This window comes from Phyllostomus discolor, chromosome 1 (genome assembly GCF_004126475.2).
Source record: "Phyllostomus discolor isolate MPI-MPIP mPhyDis1 chromosome 1, mPhyDis1.pri.v3, whole genome shotgun sequence".
NCBI lineage: Eukaryota > Metazoa > Chordata > Mammalia > Chiroptera > Phyllostomidae > Phyllostomus > Phyllostomus discolor.
In genome coordinates this window covers 56,163,571-56,185,627 of record NC_040903.2, presented here as the reverse complement: position 1 = coordinate 56,185,627, position 22,057 = coordinate 56,163,571, and the positions used below count along the sequence as shown (strand labels likewise).

Here is a 22,057-nt window from a genome sequence, read left to right as displayed (position 1 = left end):
AAATACTGAGTCTCAATTTTCCTTAGAATGACCTTGCTTTCTGTATCAACAGCAAACAGACGCTAGGTGCTGCTTTCTTCTTACCAGCAGAGGGCAACAGAGACGTGCCACAGGCCCCGCTCCCTCCAGGAGGTGGCTCGTACAATCAGAAAGCGGAGAAAGTGCTAGACGGCAAAGACCAATGTACCCAATTCCCTGGAAAATTCAAGTAATGATAGATGTGAAGGTTGCAGTGTTGGCTTAAGAAAAATGGGTTTACCTTGGTGAGGAATTTTTTTTAACCTAACTGTTCTCTAGAGAATGAACACATTATCAAAGATGTGATAAATTAGGGTCTGATGATTGGGTCTTGTATAGATCTCAAAGTCGAAAAATCTCAGTTATCAGCTGTCTTCCTGTGCACCATCTGCCCTTTGCAGATCTAGGTCTAATTCCCAGGCAAAGAACTAGTCCTGCTGTAACCCAGGGCCTGGATCATAAGACTGTGGCTGGCCCATGCTAAGCTGTTTCTGTAAATGAGAGAAATGCACTTCCTTCAAGCAGTCGAGGCCAGCTTCAGTGTGCACAGCCTATCCTGATAGTGGGAGCTGAAATTCAGCCTTCACTCATCCCCTCAGCTGGATACCCTTGGTCTTGAACAGATCAGGACAGTATGAATTGACTCTGAGGTCTTCACTCCTTAGATGTGTGCAGTGCCCAGCATTTTTCCTAATTCTGGAAAATGACACAGCGTTGCCATCTATAGTAAGTAATAATTAGAAGATGTGGCTGTAATTATAACATCTGAGCACTGAAAATGACTTTAAAGCATCACCTGCTCCAAAATTAGTTCGTGTGTCCATCACTGGACTTCTTCTGGTACTTGGGTACCAAGGCCTCTCCAGATGGCATTAATGCTACAGCGTTTTTCCTTATTTTGAGCCTGCTAGAAAGCTTTTAGCTGGCACCCTGGTCCTTGTTGTGCCCTCTGCAACTACACAAGCAAGTTTCCTTTTTTTTTTTTAATTGTTCAAAATCCTTCCTTCACATCTATTGTCGAAGGTGTCATTAAGTGCCTTGACTAACTTAATCACTGTATTTTATCACTTTTTTCAGATGCTATCCTACATTGAGCTCACCATTCTAGAATGGTCTGATCGTTGCAGTTTGCAGAACAGTCATCATTTTCTGCTGGACTTTTTGACATATCTTGGCATCAAGCTGCTCTGCCAAATACTTGTTATTAGTTACGTCTGTTTTTAAAGGACAGAGTTCCTGAAAGATAGATAGGGTCATATGGCTGCTTTGTAAAGGTTTTCTTAAAGTACTTCTTGAAAAGGAGCAATTCTATTTTATTTGGCTTAATGGAGAAGGTAATGTCACTTGCTGTTTTGAGCTCTTTTATTTTTGAGGCTGTCTTGCAGGGGTCCTCAGCCTCCAGAATGTGGACTCATACCCCTCCGAACCTGTTAGGAACCGGCCTGCACAGCAGAAGGTAAACTCGAATGTAATGCACTTGAATCATCCCCAAACCAACCCCCATTCTCAGTTCACGGAAAAAATTGTCTTCCACAAAACTGGTCCCTGATGCCAAAAAGATTAGGGACCACTGCAATCTGGAAGTGATCTTAGGGATCATTCTAGCCAAAACTTACAGATGACAAAACAGATCTATAGAGGCTTAAAAAATGTTTAAATATTTATTTATTTATTTTGAGATAGAGAGGAAAACACCAATTTCTTATTGCTTATTTACGCATTCACTTGTTGATTCTGGTATGTGCCATGACTGGGTATCCAACCCCAAACCCTGGGGTGCTGTACGGGGACCATTGAGCTACCTGGCCAGGGCTGGTCTACAGAGGTTTACCCATGGCTGGCTAAAGGCATACACTGTTATCCCAAGTTAGTGACTGGCCCCCTGGGGGCGGGTAAGGAGGAAATCACCTTGCTGCTTCTTCTTTGTTTGGTGCTGCTGGAGGAACTGGGCGCAGGGCAGTCTGTCCTGCCGGCTGCCCCAGCCACAAAAGGTTCACACTTCTTTCCTGTATTTTCCAGGTTTTCTACAACCACACATCATTTTTCTAACCAGAAATTTTCAGAGTGAGGCAAAAATAAGTTTGCAGCTGTGAGTACACAAAACAGAGTTGTCTTTCTATTACTATTTATTATATTACTTTTCATACAAACAATTGTAAACCTGCTTTTGCCCCACCCTGTGTTGTCTATGTTCTCATGCTACGGTGGCTGGGTGGATTAGTTATGGCAGAGAATGTACTGACCACAAGTCTTAACTGTTTACTAGCTTTAGTAAAATAATAGTTTAAGAAAGTCTGACAACTTTTGGTTATGTAGAAAATCTGATAGAATGAACCAAAAAGCTGCTAGAATTAATAAACGAATTTAGCAAGGTTAGAGGATACAGAATATATACAAAATATATATAGCATACATATTAGATTTTAAAAACACACCTCACTCACAGCGCCAAATTTCCTTCACTTTGTTTCTGCACCTGCAGGGTGCCAGTCAGGAAAGCTGCTATTCCTTCACCCCTGACCTCTTAAAATTAAAATTCAGAGATCCCATTTTGGTCAGACATTAAACAACAATAAGGCCCTTTGGCAGGGGTGGGGGGAGCAAAAAAGGTGAAGCGGATTGATTGAGAGGTACAAATTTCTAGTTATAAAGTAAATAAGGCACTGGGATGTAATGTACAACAGGGAATACAGTCAATAATATTGTAATAACTGCGGTGACAGATGGTTACTAGACTTACGGAGATCACTTTGCAAGGTATATAGGTGTCGAGTTACTGTGTTGTACTGTACACCAGAAACTAATATGATGTATGTGAAATATACTTTAGTCAAAACAAAGCAAAACCATAAAGCCCTTTGCTGTCCTGTGCACCACGTTCGCTCACTCCCTGCTTTCGTGTGGATTATTTTTAAGACCTAAGTTCAGTTCTGAGTTTAGAGGAAAAAGGGGAAAGGGTTACTGGGAGTAAGACTAAGAAACACAGCAGGAACACGGACCCGGCCACGCCAAGACGGGAGCAGCGTCGTCTCCAACACCTACGGACGCTGGCCTGGGGGAATCTGTTCAGACCAGAAGGGCTTGCTCCCGTTTCACCTTCTGACGCGGCAGTGACGCCCAATAGTCGCAAGTGAGGGCGGCAGCGGGGCAGGCGGAGAACAGCTGGGACCAGAGGGCAGGTGGGCCGCCGGCGAGGGAGCACCCGAACTTCAGAGCGGCAGGCGCCGCGGGGAGGGTGCAGGGAGCCCGGAGCACGCGGAGGAGCCTGGCGCGGGCGCGGGTGCATCTTGGTGGGGGTTGCTGACGTACAACAGAGCGGAGCTCCTTGGCGCCTCGGCACCATTACCTTCAATTATAATAATTGGTACCTCTCTCCAGCGTTTGCTTCCCCCCCGAGGGATCCCGCTCCGTCTCATTCTTTCTCTGCTGCGCTCCTTCTGTCTGGCCTCCTCGCCATCCACCCGCCGCTCCAGACTCGCTCGCCTCTCCATCGATCCGTTCTTTTCTCACCTTCTCCCTCCTAGAGGACTCCCTTCCTAGAACAGGCACTAATATCCCATTGATTGGTCCAAAATGACAATGGTGCTGCCAGTTTTTCTATTTTCATTGGCAACTTAGAAGCACCCCCATTAATATTTATTTTATACTTAAATGGCTCTCACCAAATACTTGTTTGCTTCCATTCCAATAAACCAGGAACCAGTAAAAATGTGTGGAGCCTGGAGCGAGCTTTCCTGAAACCTCCCGGATCTGTCAACATGGAAATTTTGCCCTTGGCCACTGCCACCCGCGTGTCCCTCCCTCGCTGTCTCCTGTCTTTTGCTGGAGTCATGCTGTGTGATGGAAACAAAAAGATGTTAGACCTGAAGGTCTTTGGTTGTACCTCCACACATTATGTCTTACATTAATAATAATAATAATAATAGAAAATCATGGACTCTTTTCTCTGCATGTATGAGGGGCCCGAACTCACCTATTTCCAGAAAAACTGTCCTGGTCTTCAGAAGATGGCTTCAAGAATTAGTAAAAAAGGAATGTCAGTACCTCTTCCCCACCCCATCCTCTACTTCTAAAACCTTTGTTAAAACGAGGCAGTCACTGAAAACAAGAATGGCAGGATTGTAAGCGTTTTGAGGGCAGGATCCTCTTCAGTAATCTTATCGATCACCCACAAAAAGGAGTAGGGCTCCTGAGTACGATTGGTACATCCAAAGTCAATCAGGATTTTGTTGGGCAATGCTTCCCCCTGACAGTGAATTAGCAACATCAGACTTCTTTGAAAATGCTATGGGGTTGGAGACAGGTAACCTGAAGGAGTCCGGTTACAGGGTAGGAGATACTGCTTGGGTTTCCCAGAGGACTGGAGGCATGAATTATGGCTTCTTGTGAGCAGCTACATTTCTTGCATAATGATAAGTTAGCTGACCAATTTGTCTCGGCTGATTATTGGACTATCACCAGTCACGGGTATTAGCTTTATTGACAAGATTCCCGCTGTGTTCAGAGAGATACATCACCCTGCTGAGGCAGGATTGGCAGTGATCGTTTGTGCTTCAAACCTTCTGCTTCCAGGGAGGTGAAAATCCTGAACCCATTTGGGGAGCCCTGCAGCTACATGGGTGTGGTTTAAACATGAGTTAGAATGAACTTTTTGTTTCTATGGAAAATCATCTAACATTTCTGTAGGGTTTCACAGTTAACAAAAGTACCTGAGGTTGATAACCTCACGTTTCTCCCTTTATAGCAGCCTGGGAGTCCCCCAGGCCCCTGCCACTGAAACCCTCATTTATAGAAGAGGAAACTGAGGTACATAGGGCAGTTGATTTGCCCGTGATACCCACTGAAGAATGCAGCATGGATATACATACAGGTGTTCAGGCTCCTCATGCAGTGTTGTCTCTTCATCTGTAGAGTTACATTGTTTCCATTCGAAGTTCACTCATCCACATTAATGCATCAAAAACTAAAATTCATCCAGGACTATGCTGGGAAATATATTAATGGGAATAAAAAGAATAATAGAGATGTTCTCTGGTCTTCAAGAATTTATAATTTCCTTGAGTAGCCACAAAGAAAAGAAAAGATAAATAAGGAGTTGGATGGGGTGCAAAAAATAATCACCCTACATTTCTGATTCTCTGGCTGGCCTAATAATCAAATCAGAGACAGATTGACAAGGGAAATAATGCCCTAAATTTAATATGAATGTACATGAAGGGGTACCATAAGAATATGAGACCTGAGGACAAATTGGTCAGTTAGGGCTGATATGTCCTTCTGGCCAAAGGAGAGGAAGCCAGGGGTCTGAGATTTCAAAGGGGAAGCAGGTAATTTACAGGTAGATGAGAAAAAGCAAACACGCCGTGGTAAACAAATTCTTGCTGGACCACCCAGAAACAATGGGACACAGAGGGAAGTTTTAACAAACAGGCTTTGCTGGATTTCTCCCTGTTGGGCCACATTTAGTTTAAATTATGATGATAAGGTGATGATGCTTCCTTCCTCTAGGCAGGTTTTTCTATCTGAATTCCTTTAGGTAGATAAAGGGGGGGAGGGTCAAAGGTTTCTTTCTGAATCTTTTGTTTTTCAATAATCCCTTTAAAATCAGTATCCCAAAAGGCATTATTTTGGTGTGGTGAAACTGGTCCCTCTCACCACGTAAACCATGCTGCTTCTCTAGAGACCTCTTTTTACACTTCTGTGATTTTAGGAGGAACAGCTAACAGGTATGAGGCGGAGCAGAGAGGGTGGAACTCTAAGAAAGCAAGTAAGCACTTTGGCTTTTAGGTTGTAAAATTTATGACTTTTGCCCCCGTGTGACATGTGAGCTGGCAAGTAATGGAGGGACATGCAAGCACCCTTGGCCTCCTATGTCCAAATTACGTGTTTGGAAAAAGCCAGATGATTATTCGCCCCAAATTTCCATCTTTCTTAGGAAACTGATATAAAGTGCTTTTAGTTGTTATTGTCAACTAAAAAGACAGTATGTTCAAGATTGTTGTATATTAAAAATAACCTAGGATTTCAAAGTGGTCCTGAGTCTTGGGCTCCGGAAAAGTTCTGAGTCTTTAGTGTGAGTTGATGGGCCCTTTCCACTTGGTCACGCTGTTCACTCCTGGTGACGTCAGCCACCCAAGTAATTCACTCACTTACACTAAGTTAATAATTTGAGGAATGATCTTAATTCCACTCATTAATGCTTAATTTTTTTAAAAAAGTTATTGATTTTAGAGAGAAAGGAAGGGAGGAAGAGAGAGACAGACAGTCATTGGTTTGTTGTTCCACTTATCCTTGCATTCATTGGTTGCTTCTTGAATGTGCCGTGACTGGGGATCAAACCTGCAGCCTTGGTGTATCAAGGCGATGCGCTAACCAACTGAGCTACCGAGCCAGGGACACTAATCCCCTTTTTAAAATAAATGAGTTAAATAACTATGAGTGTATCATATATGTCCCATATATGTATATACACACATATGACATGCTTTATAGTGCTGGCCTGCCTATACCTCCTTCCACCTGATCTCCCTGGCCCACAAACTTGATGACAGGCAGCAGCCATGTTTTAGGTTAGCCAGGACCCACCCTGGCTGAAGGGACCATAGACAGCATTTGGAGATGGGCTGCCCATGAGCCCAACAGAACCCACGTAACCTGCACGTAAGATTCACCTGAGGAACTAAGAAACTGAGGGGCTGAGGTAGTTGTAATAGTGGCAGAACAATCTCTCGAGCATTGCCTCTATGTATAAATGAATAAAAGCAAGCAGAGGTTATGAGAGAGCAAAAACTAGAAAAAGGGGAAAATACCAGCTCACTGGTGAAGAGGTGAAAAGCAAAGACATCCCTGAGAAAAGAGACCCAAGTCTAATTTCCAGTTCCAGGGAGGCTGGCTTCCTAGGAAGATAAATGAAGCTTATAAATTACCAATTAGTTGTATCTTTACATTAAGCCTATTATATCTGTACAAGAAACCCCTCCTAAGTTAATTAATCTTAAGTAGGTCTCTCTTCCTTTTAATTAAACAAGTCTGACTGAAGAATGTACTAATAAATATGTACATTTTGAATAATGTCTCTGAAATGATAGGTTAAAAATATAGGTAAGTGACACTAAACTATGAGTGGGACAGTGGAGGATGTGTTTAAACAGATTCACAGACGACTAGGAGCTTGTCAGATATGGAGGAAGATTATTGAATATGGGAAAATATGCATTGTAAATTCTTCCCTTAATATCAAGTATAAGAACAAGAGTTCTGTTAACTGGTGATTTCACTCATGTAACCCTGCAGCTTTCTCCATAACCCTTGCTCATAAAATAAATTTCATGGAAGTGCATTAAATATTACAAGATATGCTCATTTGGTTGGCATTTCATTTTGAGGGTTGAACCTACGCATCAAATTTAATGTGTACCTGGATACTTTGTAAATGGTGAAACAAACAGCATATAGGTAATATTTCCTCTTTTTTTATCCTCACCCGAGCACAGGTTTATTGATTTTAGAGAAAGAGAAATGGAGAGAGAGGGAAGCATTGATGTGAGAAAGAAACATTGATCGGTTGCCTCCTGTAGGTGGCCCGACAGGGGGTCAAACCCACACCTAGGTATGTGCCCTGACTGGGGATCAAACCTGCAACCTTTTTGGTGTACCTTCTGATGCTCTAACTAACCGAGCCACCCCGCCAGGGCAATAGCTAATTACTTTACTGTAAATTATTATGAAATAAAAACAACTACCGTGACAAAAACAGGGTGGTAAATACAAGTCCTTTCGAAGTTCTGCAAAAGACCTCTTGTTATGTCAATGCGATTTCAGTTTGTAAGATCAGGTATCTGAAGAGAACGCCAGCGGTGGCACTGTGGGGCGTTTTGGTGCTGGCAAGTTGCGCCTCCAGGGATGTAGAGCTGGTGATGCCAGGTCTGATGGAGCTGGTTTGGGTGGAGAGTGGGGGATGGTAGTCTGGGTGGTGGGAGGAGAAGATGGTTGTGAATCCGTATAAATGGCACTAAGCAGGGTCTGAAGCCTAAATTTCAGGAAGATGAGCGAGTGCTGTGCTTTCATGAGCTTCTTCTTTATGAAGCAAGGTGTGTAAACACTGCCATAAAGGACAAACAAGTGAAATAGTTTATACTGTACAGTGGTTGGAATAAAAATTGGGATGAGTGGGTTCCAGAAAGTAGAGTACTCAAATATTTGGACACCAATTTGCAGAAACAGTTAGAGCCTCAAAAAGCCAATCAGGAGCAAGGTGCAGAGGGACGGTAAGAGGGGCTGCCTATGAAAGAAGAAAAATGTTGAAGTAAAAACAAAAAATAACAAACAGAAAACACCTGGAAATGGAGATGGTGGCAATACCAGTGAGACCCTTCAGCTGTCTCATGGAAAAGAGAGTAGATGCTACTGTTGAAAATGAGGGAATGTTCATGAATGGAGTTGAAGTTCAAGTCAAGATTCCTGAAGAACTAAAACCATGGCTTGTTGATGACTGGGACTTAATTATGCAGCAGAAACACCTCTTTTATCTTCCTGCCAAGAAGAATGTGGATTCCATTCTGGAGGATTATGCAAATTGCAAGAAATCTCCAGGAAACACAGATAATAAGGAGTATGCTTGTTAGTGAAGTGGTGGCAGGGTTAAAGGAATACTTCCAGGTAATGTTGGGCACTCAGCTACTCCATAAATTTGAGAGACAGCAGTTTGCTGAAATCTTCACAGGTCATCCTAATGCACCCGTGTCCCAGGGGTGTAGAGTGTTATACCTACTGAAATTATTTGTACAGATTGGAGCAATGTTGGCCTATACACCTCTGGATGAGAAGAGCCTTGCTTACTGAATAATCATCATGATTTCCTAAAATACCAGGCATAGAATTCTGCAACTTCATTTTGTGCCAGTGATTATGAAGTGGCTCCTCCTGAGTACCACTGGAAAGCTATGTGAGGCACCCACTTACTTACACGTGTGCTTGGATGTCTGCAAACACCCTTCTGTTCTTAGTCCTTCTCTTGTACAAATGATGTACCTTGTAAGTGGTATTGTATAACAGAATTAGTATTTGTTTTCTGTTTTATTTTAAACAGAGAAAATAAGAAGGGTTATAACTAGTTGTTTCTTTTCCTTTGTTTTTTCAATTCGAAGATGCTACCAGTGCATTGACCGACGATGGAAAGACATACATATAGAGTGTTCTATTGTCCAGTTGACAAAGCTACTTTTGAATGCTGCAAGTTCTATTCCTTTAACTCCATGCACTTGTATAATGTGTTAATGCTCTTCAGCAAAATTGAAGATCTTGATTCCTAGTGCCAAAGGTTCAATTCAGTGTATATAACTAAATACACTCATCCATTTGTGCTCTTTTTTTTTTTTTTTTAAAGAGAACACTGATTTTTTTAAAGATTTTATTTATTTATTTTTAGGGAGGGAAGGAAGTGGGGGGAGAGAGAGAGACATCAATGTGCGGTTGCTGGGGGTTATGGCCTGCAACCCAGGAATGTACCCTGGCTGGGAATCGAACCTGGGACACTTTGGTTCCCAGCCTGTGCTCAATCCACTGAGCTACGCCAGCCAGGTCATTTGTGCTCTTTTTAAAAAATTGATACTCACAGGGCCCATCCTTTGTACGTCATCCATGTTGTTCTTTAGTCATTTTACCTTTACTCAGATTGTTGAAGAGTGGTGGCTTGTTCCATGGTTTTGCATTTGTGCCTCATGAGTATTTTAATGTGATGGACACAATGACTTGTGTAGCTATAGTTCTCTAGAAAAGTTAATATTTTAGGAATTGTTTTTCAGATCTGCAATTAAGTTTTTCTTTATTTTTTTTTAAAGGAGAATGGCTTTATGCAAGTTGTTATGGTGCCACCAAAGAGGGGAGTGAACAGAGGCAGAACACTAAAAAACGGGCAGATTTTTGGTGGTGGGAAAGGATGCAAGGTTTTGGCCAATTTCAAGCAAGAGTTTAAATGTTTGCTTGTCTAATGAAAATATTAAAGCTCCTGAATTTCTATGTTTTGTTTGTATATGAGCATTAAAAAAGAAAATCCTAAAAAATACAAGGAAATACTGTCAGTGAAGAAAATACAATTTGAGAATACTGTTTATTGTATTACTGACCAGCACTCTGGGTCAAGAGTGTTCCTTTAGGTAGGAATTTGTTTAAGGTAATTTCCCTGCTTTACAGGCTTGATTTGCCATTTTAATGAAAAGAACAAAAGGAATTTAACTGGTTATTTGACACCAGGTTGGTAAAACTAGCAGGCTACTGAATAATTTCTGAAAGATCTACTGGCTTGATGGGAGGTTGCATGAACATGACTGAATAGAACAAGGGCTAAGTGTCATGGACAAGGATCATACAGACTATATTTTGGTTATAAATAATATCCATTGTTAAGTTCATAAGGTGATGTTCTTTAGCCAGGGATGTTTCTTACTATATTCAAAACTTAGCTGCTTTCAAACTTCTTAAGAAAACCTTAACCCAACAGATAATCTATGGTTTATTTGTCAGACCCCCATTACATTTTTGCTAGTATGTGGGAAGAAGGACATTTGGGAATGCAAGCCTCAGTCTTCTGTCTAGGACCTATCGTACTACCTGCAGATTCTGTAGTCAGTCTGTTACAGAACAACAACAAGGGGGAGGGTCTGGGACAATTCGGTAATATACTATTACCAAAAGGAACCCCCAGGTTCATTATGTCTGCCACCAGAGGAAAGACGTCTCTCAATGCCAGAGATTCGTGAAAAGGAAAGGAAATGTTTATTTAATGCTATACAAACTTAAAGTAGTGACCTAATGCCTTCATCAAAAAATTCTCAAGTCCCTTAAAACACCCACAAACAGACACAGTCCTTCTTTCCCTCTTTGCCCAGTCCAGAGTACCGTATCTCAGGAAAGGAAATAGAGGTCCATGGCTCAGGCAGTCCCCAGTTCTTCCCTGTATTCTGTGCTGGGCTGGTAGGCCTCCCTCAGTTCCTGGCACCCTCAGCTGTGTCACTGGGATCTCTGTTAAAGTCGGGTGGTGGTTCCTCCTTCTAAAGCTGCGGGTGTCCCAACTCTGGCAAAGGCACATGGTCCTCTCTCCACTGCTCCAGCTGCGTGGTCCTCTCTCCCAGGACCATGGGAGTCCCCACTCAGCCAAAACCACGTGCTTCTCCTCTCAATGGCTGTGAGGAGGGAGGGTCGCCACTCTGCCAAAGCCGAGTGGCAGTTCTCTGCTAAAGCCACATGGTGATTCTCTCTCACAGGGCTGCGGGAGTCTCCACTCTGCTAAAGCTGCGTGGTTCTCGCTCACAATGGCTGCCGCATCTGGGTTTAAATCCCCGCACCAATCTTCTTCTGCAGCCCCATTTCCGACTCCTCCCACACTTGGCCTCACATGCCAGAACTTATATCCTTCCAGCTTTACTGGGCTGCCATTGTGGATCTGGGCAGGTGTGGCCACATATCATGGAGCCAATCATCTCCAAGCTCCCACACAGGTGCTGTAACTTGGGGGACCTGCCCCCCCAGTTACATCTTGGTGGGGAAGTTACTTCCATTCCCCTGGCTCAGAGCATGGCCACAGCTATTTAACATATCTATGTAACCAGTCAAAGGTTATAGATATGTTAATTGACCATGCCAGAGGTTAGCTGCAAGGCTGTTGCTATGTGAAACAGCTCTCAGTGGCCCTGCTCCATTTGTCCCTTCCCCCAACCCACACCTGGGGGGTGGGGTGAGGACATCCTAAAATCTCCTGGACACCTTGAGTTCTGGACCCCATTCCAAATCCCTATTTGGGGACCCCCTCTTGGCTGCACCCTGTTACAAGTCCTTTATCTCTTCATTTTGGAGGAGGAAAAAACCCAATTTCACCAGACAGCTAGACAGCCATTCCTTTGGCTGTGCTAATCTTTCACCTTTGACCTTATTCCAATGAAAGTAAATTTTAGATCTAAACTCTAATTCTCAGAACTTCTACTGAGAACAAATGACTTTGTAAAAAATGCTGCTTCTGGGAATTCAAAGTGTTACCTAAACCCTGTGGATTGTTAGTTGGTAAAAGAGTTGTATAACAGGCAAAAATGTTAGATTCTATCGCTAGACTGCAACAGTTGTTTGTACGCCAGCCAGAACCTTGAACACAACTGCTTCTCTCTGAACAAAATACACTAAAAATTATTTTTCATCTACATTGTGAAGAGAGAGGCATTGCTAAAAATGGAGGTAACATATTAACTTTGGGAAACAATGACATTATTTGGGTAAGCACAGATTGCTATTTATAGCTTTGTTAATGAAGGAGGCTGGAACATAAAAACCCTTGTGGGTTTTTTTTTTGCTATTTATAAGAAAAATGGTATTTAAAAAATATTTTGTTGTTTAGGACAACCATGAAAATGTAGCATAGTGACATGTTTTGATAATATAGACTATATATATCCATGGATAAATCATATCTAGGAGACTTTAAAATTAATAAAACTATTATAATGTTTAATTATTTCAGTTTGTTAGGTCCAGAATCAGCTTTCTGTTCTCAGGTTGTGTTTTCAGAATTCCTTTCATAACAGTAAAGAAAATTTTGGACTTTGGTCATCGATTTCTTTTCTTGATTTAAATTTCCAAAAGACACTAACTAGATTTTACTATTTTTCCCTCTATTTATCAACCTACAGGTAGGGAAGTAAAAACTGAATTATGTAGAGAACACAAGTAAAAGTCTGTAGAGAAGCAATTTTCCTTGAGTCTTGAATTAAATTGTTGCCTATTCTCTGAACCATTCATATGGCTTTTTAATTGATATATTATCCCTAAACCAGTTTTGATTTTCCACACTCTCCTTCATTTAGTTGAAAAGTCCATGTCTCCTCCAGAACGTTAAACAGCAGACATTTCTCTAAAAACTAATTTCTAGCCATTTTAAAAGTCTGCCCATTACACTAAGAATAAAAACAAAAGAGTTGAAATCATTGTCTGAAGAATGAATCACACATTCTTAATCTGAATTGTGTTTGGAACAAAAAAAGGTATACATCCTGGAAGGATAAAAGTCCATTTAATTTAATTGAATACAAGGATCATAGTGCAGACCCTTCGAGTTGAAAGTAGAACAACCTTAAGTGAAAAGAACTTTTAAAGAATCCAAGGACAGGATGTGAAGACAAGTGACAGGAAACCCATTTGGATTTACATCTTTTCCACTCTGCACATCTTTGTCATGTTTTTTTCTTCTCTGCAGACAGGTGAACTCTGAATTTCTGCCTCCGATGGAGTGGTCTCTGGAGATTGACCAGCATCTCTGTCCAAAGATGGGGAAGAGAAACCTAATTGGCTCAACTGAGGTCATGTGACTAGGTATAGGCAGAGGGCCAGTACCCTAGGTCTGCAGCTGATGCCCAGTCCAGAGAAAGGGGCTGAGAAGGCACTCAAGAACTGTTTACTGCAATACAACTTTCATCAACACATCTCCCCAGATCCTTTCCATTAAACAAGCATTTATCTGCGTCACAGGTAATTATAGTTATTTTCTGGTGCATGTCTGCCCATTACTTGCTTCATATTTTATGCTCCAGAAACAAAGAATTGCTTATAGTTTCACCTCCCTATCCTCTACTTAGCACCCATATGCCCTAATGAAATCAATGCATTTCATGCCTAAATTCCTGTGGTCCTCTTTGCTTGTACTGGTCCCCTTTCAATTCTCTTTCTTCTTTAGGAGTCATGCCCAATGTTACTGCTTGTCAACTTCTTTACCTTCTTGAGCTAGTTATTTTCTTCTTTCTTTATGCATCATAACATTGTGCAGGTAAATCTCTACCATCATCAAGCTCCATTGCTTGTGATTTCCTACTTAGGTTTTGACATCTTTATAACCCAAGACACGGTGAGCATGGCCTACAGCCGGTGCTCCAAAATAGCTGACTGAATGTACTTTCAGAGTTTCCATTTGGTTAATGATTTGACTCTCTGGAGTTAAGAGTGAGCCATTACATGAAAAGCATTGTGTGCATGAACCCCTTAGAATTGTTAACTTGTCAAAGAATTAGATGTCAGGAAGTTCTGATCAAACTCCTCTCCAAGGAATGGCAGTGAGTTCATCACTTGAGAGAGCCTGCAGTTTACCTGGAGCCCTCACCAGTTTAATTTCCTCTTTAAACTTCTGCTGGGCTACCGTCCCCTCCTTTGGGAGGCAATGTTGATCTACTGAAGTAGATCACTAGATGGTCAGAGCATCAGTTTATGAAATTATCTTTTTTTTTTCCTGAATATAAATGTTTTCAAAGGCAATTTCATTAACCACATCCTTAAGTTCTGTGGACTTGCAGTAATTTTAATTTACAAGGTTGGTCTTGATTTTTAGTCCTTGAGACATACATATTTTTCCAAGTCTTAAAGTCCATCCCTGCACTCTAGTCCTGAAGGGCTGGACTACATCTCCCACCTTTGCATCAAATGCACTCTTCTGCACCGTCCCTCACCACCCCCTTGACATTTTATCAAGTAGGGGAATGCTGGTTAATCCTAGAAGGAAATTTTGCAAATGGTTGACTTTTGTTAGTCTCAGGTTTTGGTAGTAGAGAGTAAAAGAGCATTTCCTCAGAAAATAGTTTTAAGTTGTATTTCCCCTCCATTTTTAAGTTGTATTTCCCCTCCATATAAATTTAAAACGGCAAAACCTCCAGGACCGCCTTTGGGTACTTTGGGGTTGGCAGCCCCAAAAGTTCTAATAAATGAATTAGCATCTCAGAAAGGAGATCACTGAGGGACTGATATTGATCAAGGTCAGCCGGTGTGTTTGCCTGCGATTGTTCAGGGGGTGGTTAATTGCGTGTCAGTCTCGGCCTGTGTCGTCTCGCTGGCGCCGGGTGCTTTTTGGATTTGCTAATTTTCGTTAAGTGTCTCTAGCCCGACTACTCGTCCCCTGTCTACCCAGGAGAATTTAGCGGCTCCTACTGATCAACAGTCTGTCTGTCTGGGCTTTATTGATCACAGGGCAGGCGGCTGGAGGCGGATGCGCGGGGGGGGCGGGGGGCAGTTGATGGTGGGAGGCTGGAAGCAGACTTCAGAGCCCCGCCACCCTTGTTCCTGCTTTCCTACTGGACCCCCCTTCACCTCTACACGCCAGCCAGCGGTGGCTCTGCAGGAGCGTCTCCGGCGACCGCGCACGCCGGGACCACCACTACTTGTCTCAGGGGCTTCCAAACCGCGCAGCATGGTGGGGGAGGGCTTCCGAAGGCGGCCACGCGGGTCCCTCGCTCATTCCGGTAGGAACAAAAAAGCCACGGGCAGGGCGATGCTGGCTCCAGGCTGAGTTATGAGGCGTCTAGAGATGCACGCCGTAAGAGGTCAGGGATACTCAGGCCTACGCTAGGGGGAGCGCTGGAGACACCAGCCGTGGGAGCCTAGGGCCAGACGCCGGCGCCGCTAGGAGCCGCCGGCGGGCCCTCCCTCCCAACCCTCCGCCAGCGTCTGTGCCCGCCCTCTGGGTGCGGGACGATTGACTTGTGCCTGGCGGCCAATCGGACGGCGCTGGTGCGAGCTCGGGGGCGGGGCGGTGCCGGCCCGCTCCCCAGGCGGAGCGGTATTTATGGCGCGGAGGCTGGGCGGAGGAGGCGGTCGCAGGCGGGAGCTCGCGGCTGGCGGTCTCTGAGTGCGCTCGTCTTCGCGGTGTGCCCAGCCGAGGGCGAGTGAAGTCGAGGGTTCATCTCAGCCTGCGGCGCTGAGCAGAGCGAAGGAGCTGGTGCTCGCAGAGTCGGCCGTCGAAGGTCCTCTCTTTTCCTCGGTGCGCCCTCCAGTCGCGCTCCATGCTCCGGACGCTGCCTGGCCCCTCGCCCCGTTGCTGACGGCGCCCGCCTCTCTGGGCAGCATCCATGCACGGCGCGCTCCGGGAGTCGTAGGCTGCAGCTGCCCGCGGCTCCGGGACCGGCGGTGGCTCCGCGGCCGTGGGGGCGTCAATGGATCGCCATTCCAGCTACATCTTCATCTGGCTACAGCTCGAACTCTGTGCCATGGCGGTGCTGCTCACCAAAGGTGGGTGTCCGCCGGCCGGCGGTGGCGCGGCCCCCTAGGGATGGGCACGTGGGGTCCTTGGGCGGCCACTGCCGCGAGCCTTTGAAGCCGGCTGTCTGGGCTTTGTTAGCGGCATGCGAGGCTTCCTCCCGCGTTGGAGCCCACAGGTCGCGACAAGTTGCCTGTTATTAGAAGTCGCGGCAGTGGCTTCGCGACTGACCCTTCGGGTGTTTTGGGTCTGGCGGACCTCAGAGCAAGTGGTTGTCAAAGTGTTTGTGTAAGTCTTTAGTGAACTTCTGAATGTTTGCGGCCCGGGAGCGGGGCGGTAGTGTGGGCTCGGACGCCGCCTCCCTCTCCACCTCCGGGCGGGGAAGCCCTGGAGGAACCGCAGACCCTTGCCCCCAATTGCCCTGTGTGTCCGTACTCTGAGTCTCAGGTCTCGGTTGCGTGTCACTCTGTTTCAGTAAGTTTATGTGTTTGATGTCTTTGTATTTGAGTGTGTCTGCATTTGAATATATCTGTGTATTCGAGTGTGTCTCTGCCCGTCAGTGTGTCTCTGTTGTATTTGCATGTATCTCTGTTTAAGTGTGTCTCTACATTTGAATGTGCCTCTGCCCGTGAGTGTGTCTTTGTGTCTCTCAGTGAGTGTCTTCGTGAATCAGCGAGCGTGTGCCTCCCTGAGTGTAGGTGTCCCGGTGTGTATTCAGTGTGCAGGAGTACACGTTCTGTTCAGAGTGACGATGGGCTCTTGTCAGTGGTCCCATTTCCATTCACCTCATATTTTACAAATACTACTACTGAAAAACAACAACCACCACAAAAACCAGCAGTCAGTTTCTTCCCCCACACCCCCTCGGCAGGCTTTCTTTCACCTTTGAGTTTGAAATAAGCCAAACTCCATCTAGATTCCAAGGTTCCCCCTACCTACCCTGCCATGAACAACAGATATATTTTTTTTAATACCAAGTGTTGTTTAGCTTTTGCACCCCCCACTTTTCTCTAATTGCCATGTAGCAGGCATGAGGTTAAAGGATAAGCTAGCCCAGCAAGGATGATGTGCTACAGTATTTATTTATTTTGGAAGTAAGGGTGTAATTAACCCTAAATAACAGCCCTCACAGCCTTCAGAGGGGAGTCTCCTGGCCCTATCAAAGGCGGGCAGAACTGGGAGGGACTGAGGCTGACATGAAGTCACAGATACCGAAACTATGTGCCTGATAATGATATAATTAGGGGATCAGAGATTTGACTGCTGCTGACTTCAAAAGCTTTAAAAGAAGCCAGCAGTCTCTCCTGTAGCCATCTTGACTAAAGCAGACATTTTTCTTTAATCACTACATACAGTAACAAGAAAGGGGGGGAAACAGAAGAGCATTGTTCACTGTTTCAAAATACCAGTCCCCTTTCTGGCCTTTTGCATGCCACAGGAAGAAACTTTATGAAACGACAGAAATATAGTTTTAATACAGTAATACAAAAGTTAATTCAACTTGCTCAAATGTAGCTCCAGTTTTATAAAAAAGTTGTTAGAACTTTTCTAGTTACCTGTCAATGTTATTAGACTTTTTTAGGTCATTTAAAATATATCGTAGCATGTTAAATAGGCTCTCCTAAACATTTAGGCAGCATTTCACTTGTATTTAGTTTTTTCTGCACAAGGTCTGAGGCGAATAGGATCAAAATGGATTTTTAATGTTTTATTTCTACCTGAAATCTGTATATGGAATTTGTCAGGCAGGGACATATAGTTTCACTACATAAGACCAGTGAGCTTTATGCAAAAAATCAAATAAGCTTGAAAAGAGGAGAAAAGAACCTCTACAAAGCAAAGTCTTAACTTGAAGGTCTTCACTGGAGAAGGGTCTTGGGCTCAGACCCAGGATAGGGAATGCAGATTTAAAATAGAAGCAAGACCTCCAGCTTGGGACAGTTGAACTCGGCTTGCCAAAGATCTGTGTATAGTTGGCTGGTCTTTTTAGAACTGAAGCATTAGCAGCCTCTGGTGAAAACTGAGCATGCCATACGGTGGCCTGGAATTTGGACAGATAATTAAATGAGACACCTTACTCAGGCATCACTAGAGGAGAAGGAAGAAAGGTAGGGGTGGGAAGAGGTGTTCAATTTCAGAGCGGAGTTTTCAGTAACTAGACAGAAGTTCAGTTGGGAAGCTGGAGAGAGGTGTGTGCATTAGTTCAATTTACGATAGCATTAGCTGTGGCATGTGACAATGACCGGAGTCCACCGGGCTGAAAATCATATTAGTGATAACTCTGAGACCCAGATGATTTCAACTATAAATTGATGTTAAAACCCTCAGATCTTGCAGCAAAATGTGAGCAGTGACTCACAACTTGCAAAATAAGTTTTATAAAGGAAACTTTAATCACTTCCTGTAGAAAAATTTGAGGTTTCCTTAAGGATTTTTCATTCAACCAGCAGAGGATTTTCAGATTCAGTGTTTCCCCTTTTAGATCCCATGTCGAATTACATGTAAAACTGGGGAGTAAGGGGAGGAGAAGTTAGCCTTGCAGTTTCACACTCTCCCCTCCGCCCCCAGTTTTATGACTTTCCATTTGGGCTGAAAGAAATTGACTTTGGCAAGCAAACCACTAATTGTAAACTGCCTAGTTCCTGTTTTACAATATACTAAAAGCTCCTCTGCATGAAAAGATCTTTATAGGCAAAGTTTGCCTTTTCTAGAGAGGTTGCAAATAACTGCCCAGTTTCATAGTTTTAAAACCTCCTGACTGGAGCAATTTCTAGATTGTTGTGTTTCTAGTTAATAACTTTATAAGGTGTTAGCTAAAGCTCTTAAATCTTGGCACAGCCCTTCAAGGTAGTAAACAATTCAGTAGTTCCGATCAAATATTTATACTTACAAAATCAAAAAGCCTAGTATTTTCATGTTGTATGGTCATATAGGATTAAAATGAATAAATAATGTAATTTACCTTATAGTAGGAAAAATTATTGTGATTATTATTTTCTTTCAAAAACAAAAGTATTATTGTTAATGACTAATCAAAAACCTAAATCAAACTTTGATTCTCTGCAACTGGGATTAATACATTTCTAAAATTGTATTTGACTGGATTGAAATTGAAGCACAGGCCTACACAAAGGGCTTTTCCAGTCTGCATGACCTGCTGTTGTAAGCACTAAGCTGAGTGTTCTAAAAGTTAGTGCCTTTGAAGTTAGGACTTAGCAATCTCTTAAGCAGATGCATTATCTTGCTTCTGAAGCAATTTGATGCATTTTCTCATTGTTTTCAGGTGAAATCAGATGTTACTGTGATGCTGCCCACTGCGTGGCAACCGGCTATATGTGTAAGTCTGAGCTGAGTGCCTGCTTCTCAAGGCTTCTTGATCCTCAGAACACAAACTCCCCACTCACTCATGGCTGCCTGGACTCTCTTGCAAGCACAGCAGACATCTGCCAAGCCAAACAGGCACAAAACCACTCTGGCATGGCCATGCCCATGCCCACATTGGAATGCTGTCATGAAGATATGTGCAATTACAGAGGGCTGCATGATGTTCTCTCTTCTCCCAAGGGGGAGGCCTCAGGTAGGTAGAAGCCTTTCTAACCAAAACGCTCACCTGATCTCTAGGTTTGTGACAGCTACGACTTTGTATGTCTGCTATTGATTTTGTTAATGTAATTAGTTGCGTGGCTGGATGCAAAGATGCATCCCGTTGAGTAGCTTTTATGTCTGCCTGAGCATCAGGTGTTTGTCTACATAATACGTTTTGCCTGACTTTTTAACAGTTTGAAGACATTAAAAGACCATTGTTACTTTGGAATGACAGTCTGTAAACAAATGTTTTTATAATCTTTTTTGCCTTGTTTTTGCAACATTTGTTTCCTAAATATTGTTGACTTAATGGTAAGCTATTAAATGGGGTGCCTGGTTTAAAATTGACTGATGAGCATAAGTACCTACAGGGGGAGTTAACACAGTTTTGCTTGTGCTCCTTTAGGACAAGGAAACCGGTATCAGCATGACAGTAGCAGAAACCTCATCACCAAAGTGCAGGAGCTGACTTCTTCCAAAGAGTTGTGGTTCCGGGCAGCAGTGATTGCTGTTCCCATCGCTGGAGGGCTGATTTTAGTGTTGCTCATTATGTTGGCCTTGAGGATGCTGCGAAGTGAAAACAAGAGACTGCGGGATCAGCGGCAACAGATGCTCTCCCGTTTGCACTATAGCTTTCATGGACACCATTCCAAAAAGGGGCAGGTTGCAAAGTTGGACTTGGAATGCATGGTGCCAGTGAGTGGGCATGAGAACTGCTGTCTGACCTGTGATAAAATGAGGCAAGCAGACCTCAGCAATGACAAGATCCTCTCACTTGTTCACTGGGGCATGTACAGTGGGCATGGGAAGCTGGAATTTGTATGACCGCGTCTTATCTGAACTGAGCTTTTTGGACGCTTGAAGGCCTTTGAGTTCCGCTGGACAGGAGCACTTTATCTGAAGAAAAACAAACTCATGTAATCATCTTTGAGAGACAAAGTGACCTCTGCAAACAGAATCTTAGGTGTTTCTTCTGAAGGATTATTTGCACAGACTTACATACAGTCAAATGTATTTTTTGCTTTGAAATTATAAAAAAGCAAAGAGAAGACTATGTACACACTGTTACTAGGGTGATTTGCATCTGAGGGAGCTGGAATGAGTACCTAAATAAACTAAAGTGTGCTCTATGTAAGCTCCTACATCTTGATTTATTGTAAAGATTTAAATATATATATATTTTTTGTCTGAAATTGAGCAGTGTCTTGTCATAAATTAAAAACTAAGTGGGAATTGTAAGAAACTACATGTTAATTATGCAAATGAAGATCTGTTGCTCAGAGTAGGGTCTAACTATAGGATTTGGCTTGACCTTCCCCTTCCCCCCTCACTCCCCTCCCTCTATCCCTTCCCTTCCCTCCCTCCCCCCCTCCCTCCCTCCCTCCTTCCTTTCTTTTTAAACAAGACCAAGATTTTGTGTATTCTTACATGCATATGTGTAACTTTCTTACAGCATGGAGAATTTCTAAATGGACTGCCCATCATTTAGTGTCTTCACCACATTTTTTGCTTGGGTCATTCTGGTTTTTAACTTTCATCTCAGAGATCTTAAACATATTTATACCAGGTCAGATATGCTTGATCTGTTTCAGAAGTTGCCTTAGCAGATGTACTATTATTTATCAACTTGATCCACTTGCTCTGGAATGAATACTTTTAAATGTGTCTACCTCCAACCAGGAAGAAAAAAAACCTAAATGAATTTTTTTTTTATAGTTACAGTTAGTCACTGCTGACTTATACTGTTTACTCTGTCTCAAACCAAATTAAATATTTTGGACTCCAAGTTAGCCAAACTTCATTGTACCATGCTCCCAGTTTTCAAAACTTCTTTCAACACAGTGTTACTAACAATTTATTTTCTGCTTTTCAATTTTTAGAAAGGTTTTCCATAGTGAACACTATATATCAATTGAGATTTAAATAACACACACTGCTTCTAGTTTTCCTCCCCCAAGTGATCCTTTTATTAACATAACCAAATAAAACATTGACTGTACCCACTAACTTAATACACCAGTGTTTCCACTCCTGTAGGGCTTTGTCTGGCAACACTGCCCAGCCTGAATTAAACCCATTCCACATTTGTGTACTTTTCTCCCCATTTGTTATCTTAAATGAGAATAATTTGCCATGTAGGATTATTTTCCTTGATTCTTTTGTGTATTTGAAACTTTTGCTTAAAAATTAACCTATAGCCTGCATATTTGAGTATGGGGTTTTCTTTTATGAGTGTTAACAGATTTTTAAAAAAATATTTTCTGGAATATTTTATGATGAGCATAATATGGGTCCCTGAAGACAGATGCAGTAGCCAAGTTCATGGAAGAATCTGAATTAAAAGGACTAGTCTAAAAAATGAGAACCTAGGTTATTTAATAATTAATAGGCCACAGCCCCAAATTAGGGTATGGAATAAATACGCATTTTAATAAATGACAAGTTTGTTTTGTGCTT

General features: G+C 43.0%; 1 protein-coding gene and 1 pseudogene across 1 annotated transcript; both read left to right on the top strand.

Annotated features, from left to right (window-relative positions):
- Window positions 1-4,254: 4,254 nt before the first annotated feature.
- Window positions 4,255-9,005, top strand: LOC114491910 (annotated as a pseudogene).
- A 6,615-nt stretch (window positions 9,006-15,620) lies between these two features.
- BAMBI (BMP and activin membrane bound inhibitor) lies at window positions 15,621-21,191 on the top strand. The gene is made up of 3 exons (XM_028506595.2): window positions 15,621-16,047; window positions 19,299-19,592; window positions 20,007-21,191. The coding sequence occupies exons 1-3, from the start codon at window positions 15,972-15,974 to the stop codon at window positions 20,423-20,425; spliced, it is 789 nt and encodes a 262-aa protein (XP_028362396.1). The 5' UTR covers window positions 15,621-15,971; the 3' UTR covers window positions 20,426-21,191.
- The last annotated feature ends 866 nt before the right edge of the window (window positions 21,192-22,057 follow it).

Bases quoted from the DNA above. Each gene is read 5' to 3' on its own strand.
- BAMBI (XM_028506595.2), top strand. From the start codon at position 15,972: ATGGATCGCCATTCCAGCTACATCTTCATCTGGCTACAGCTCGAACTC. The intron at 16,048-19,298 runs GTGGGTGTCCGC...CATTGTTTTCAG, and splicing joins GGCGGTGCTGCTCACCAAAG to GTGAAATCAGATGTTACTGT. The intron at 19,593-20,006 runs GTAGGTAGAAGC...GTGCTCCTTTAG, and splicing joins TCCCAAGGGGGAGGCCTCAG to GACAAGGAAACCGGTATCAG.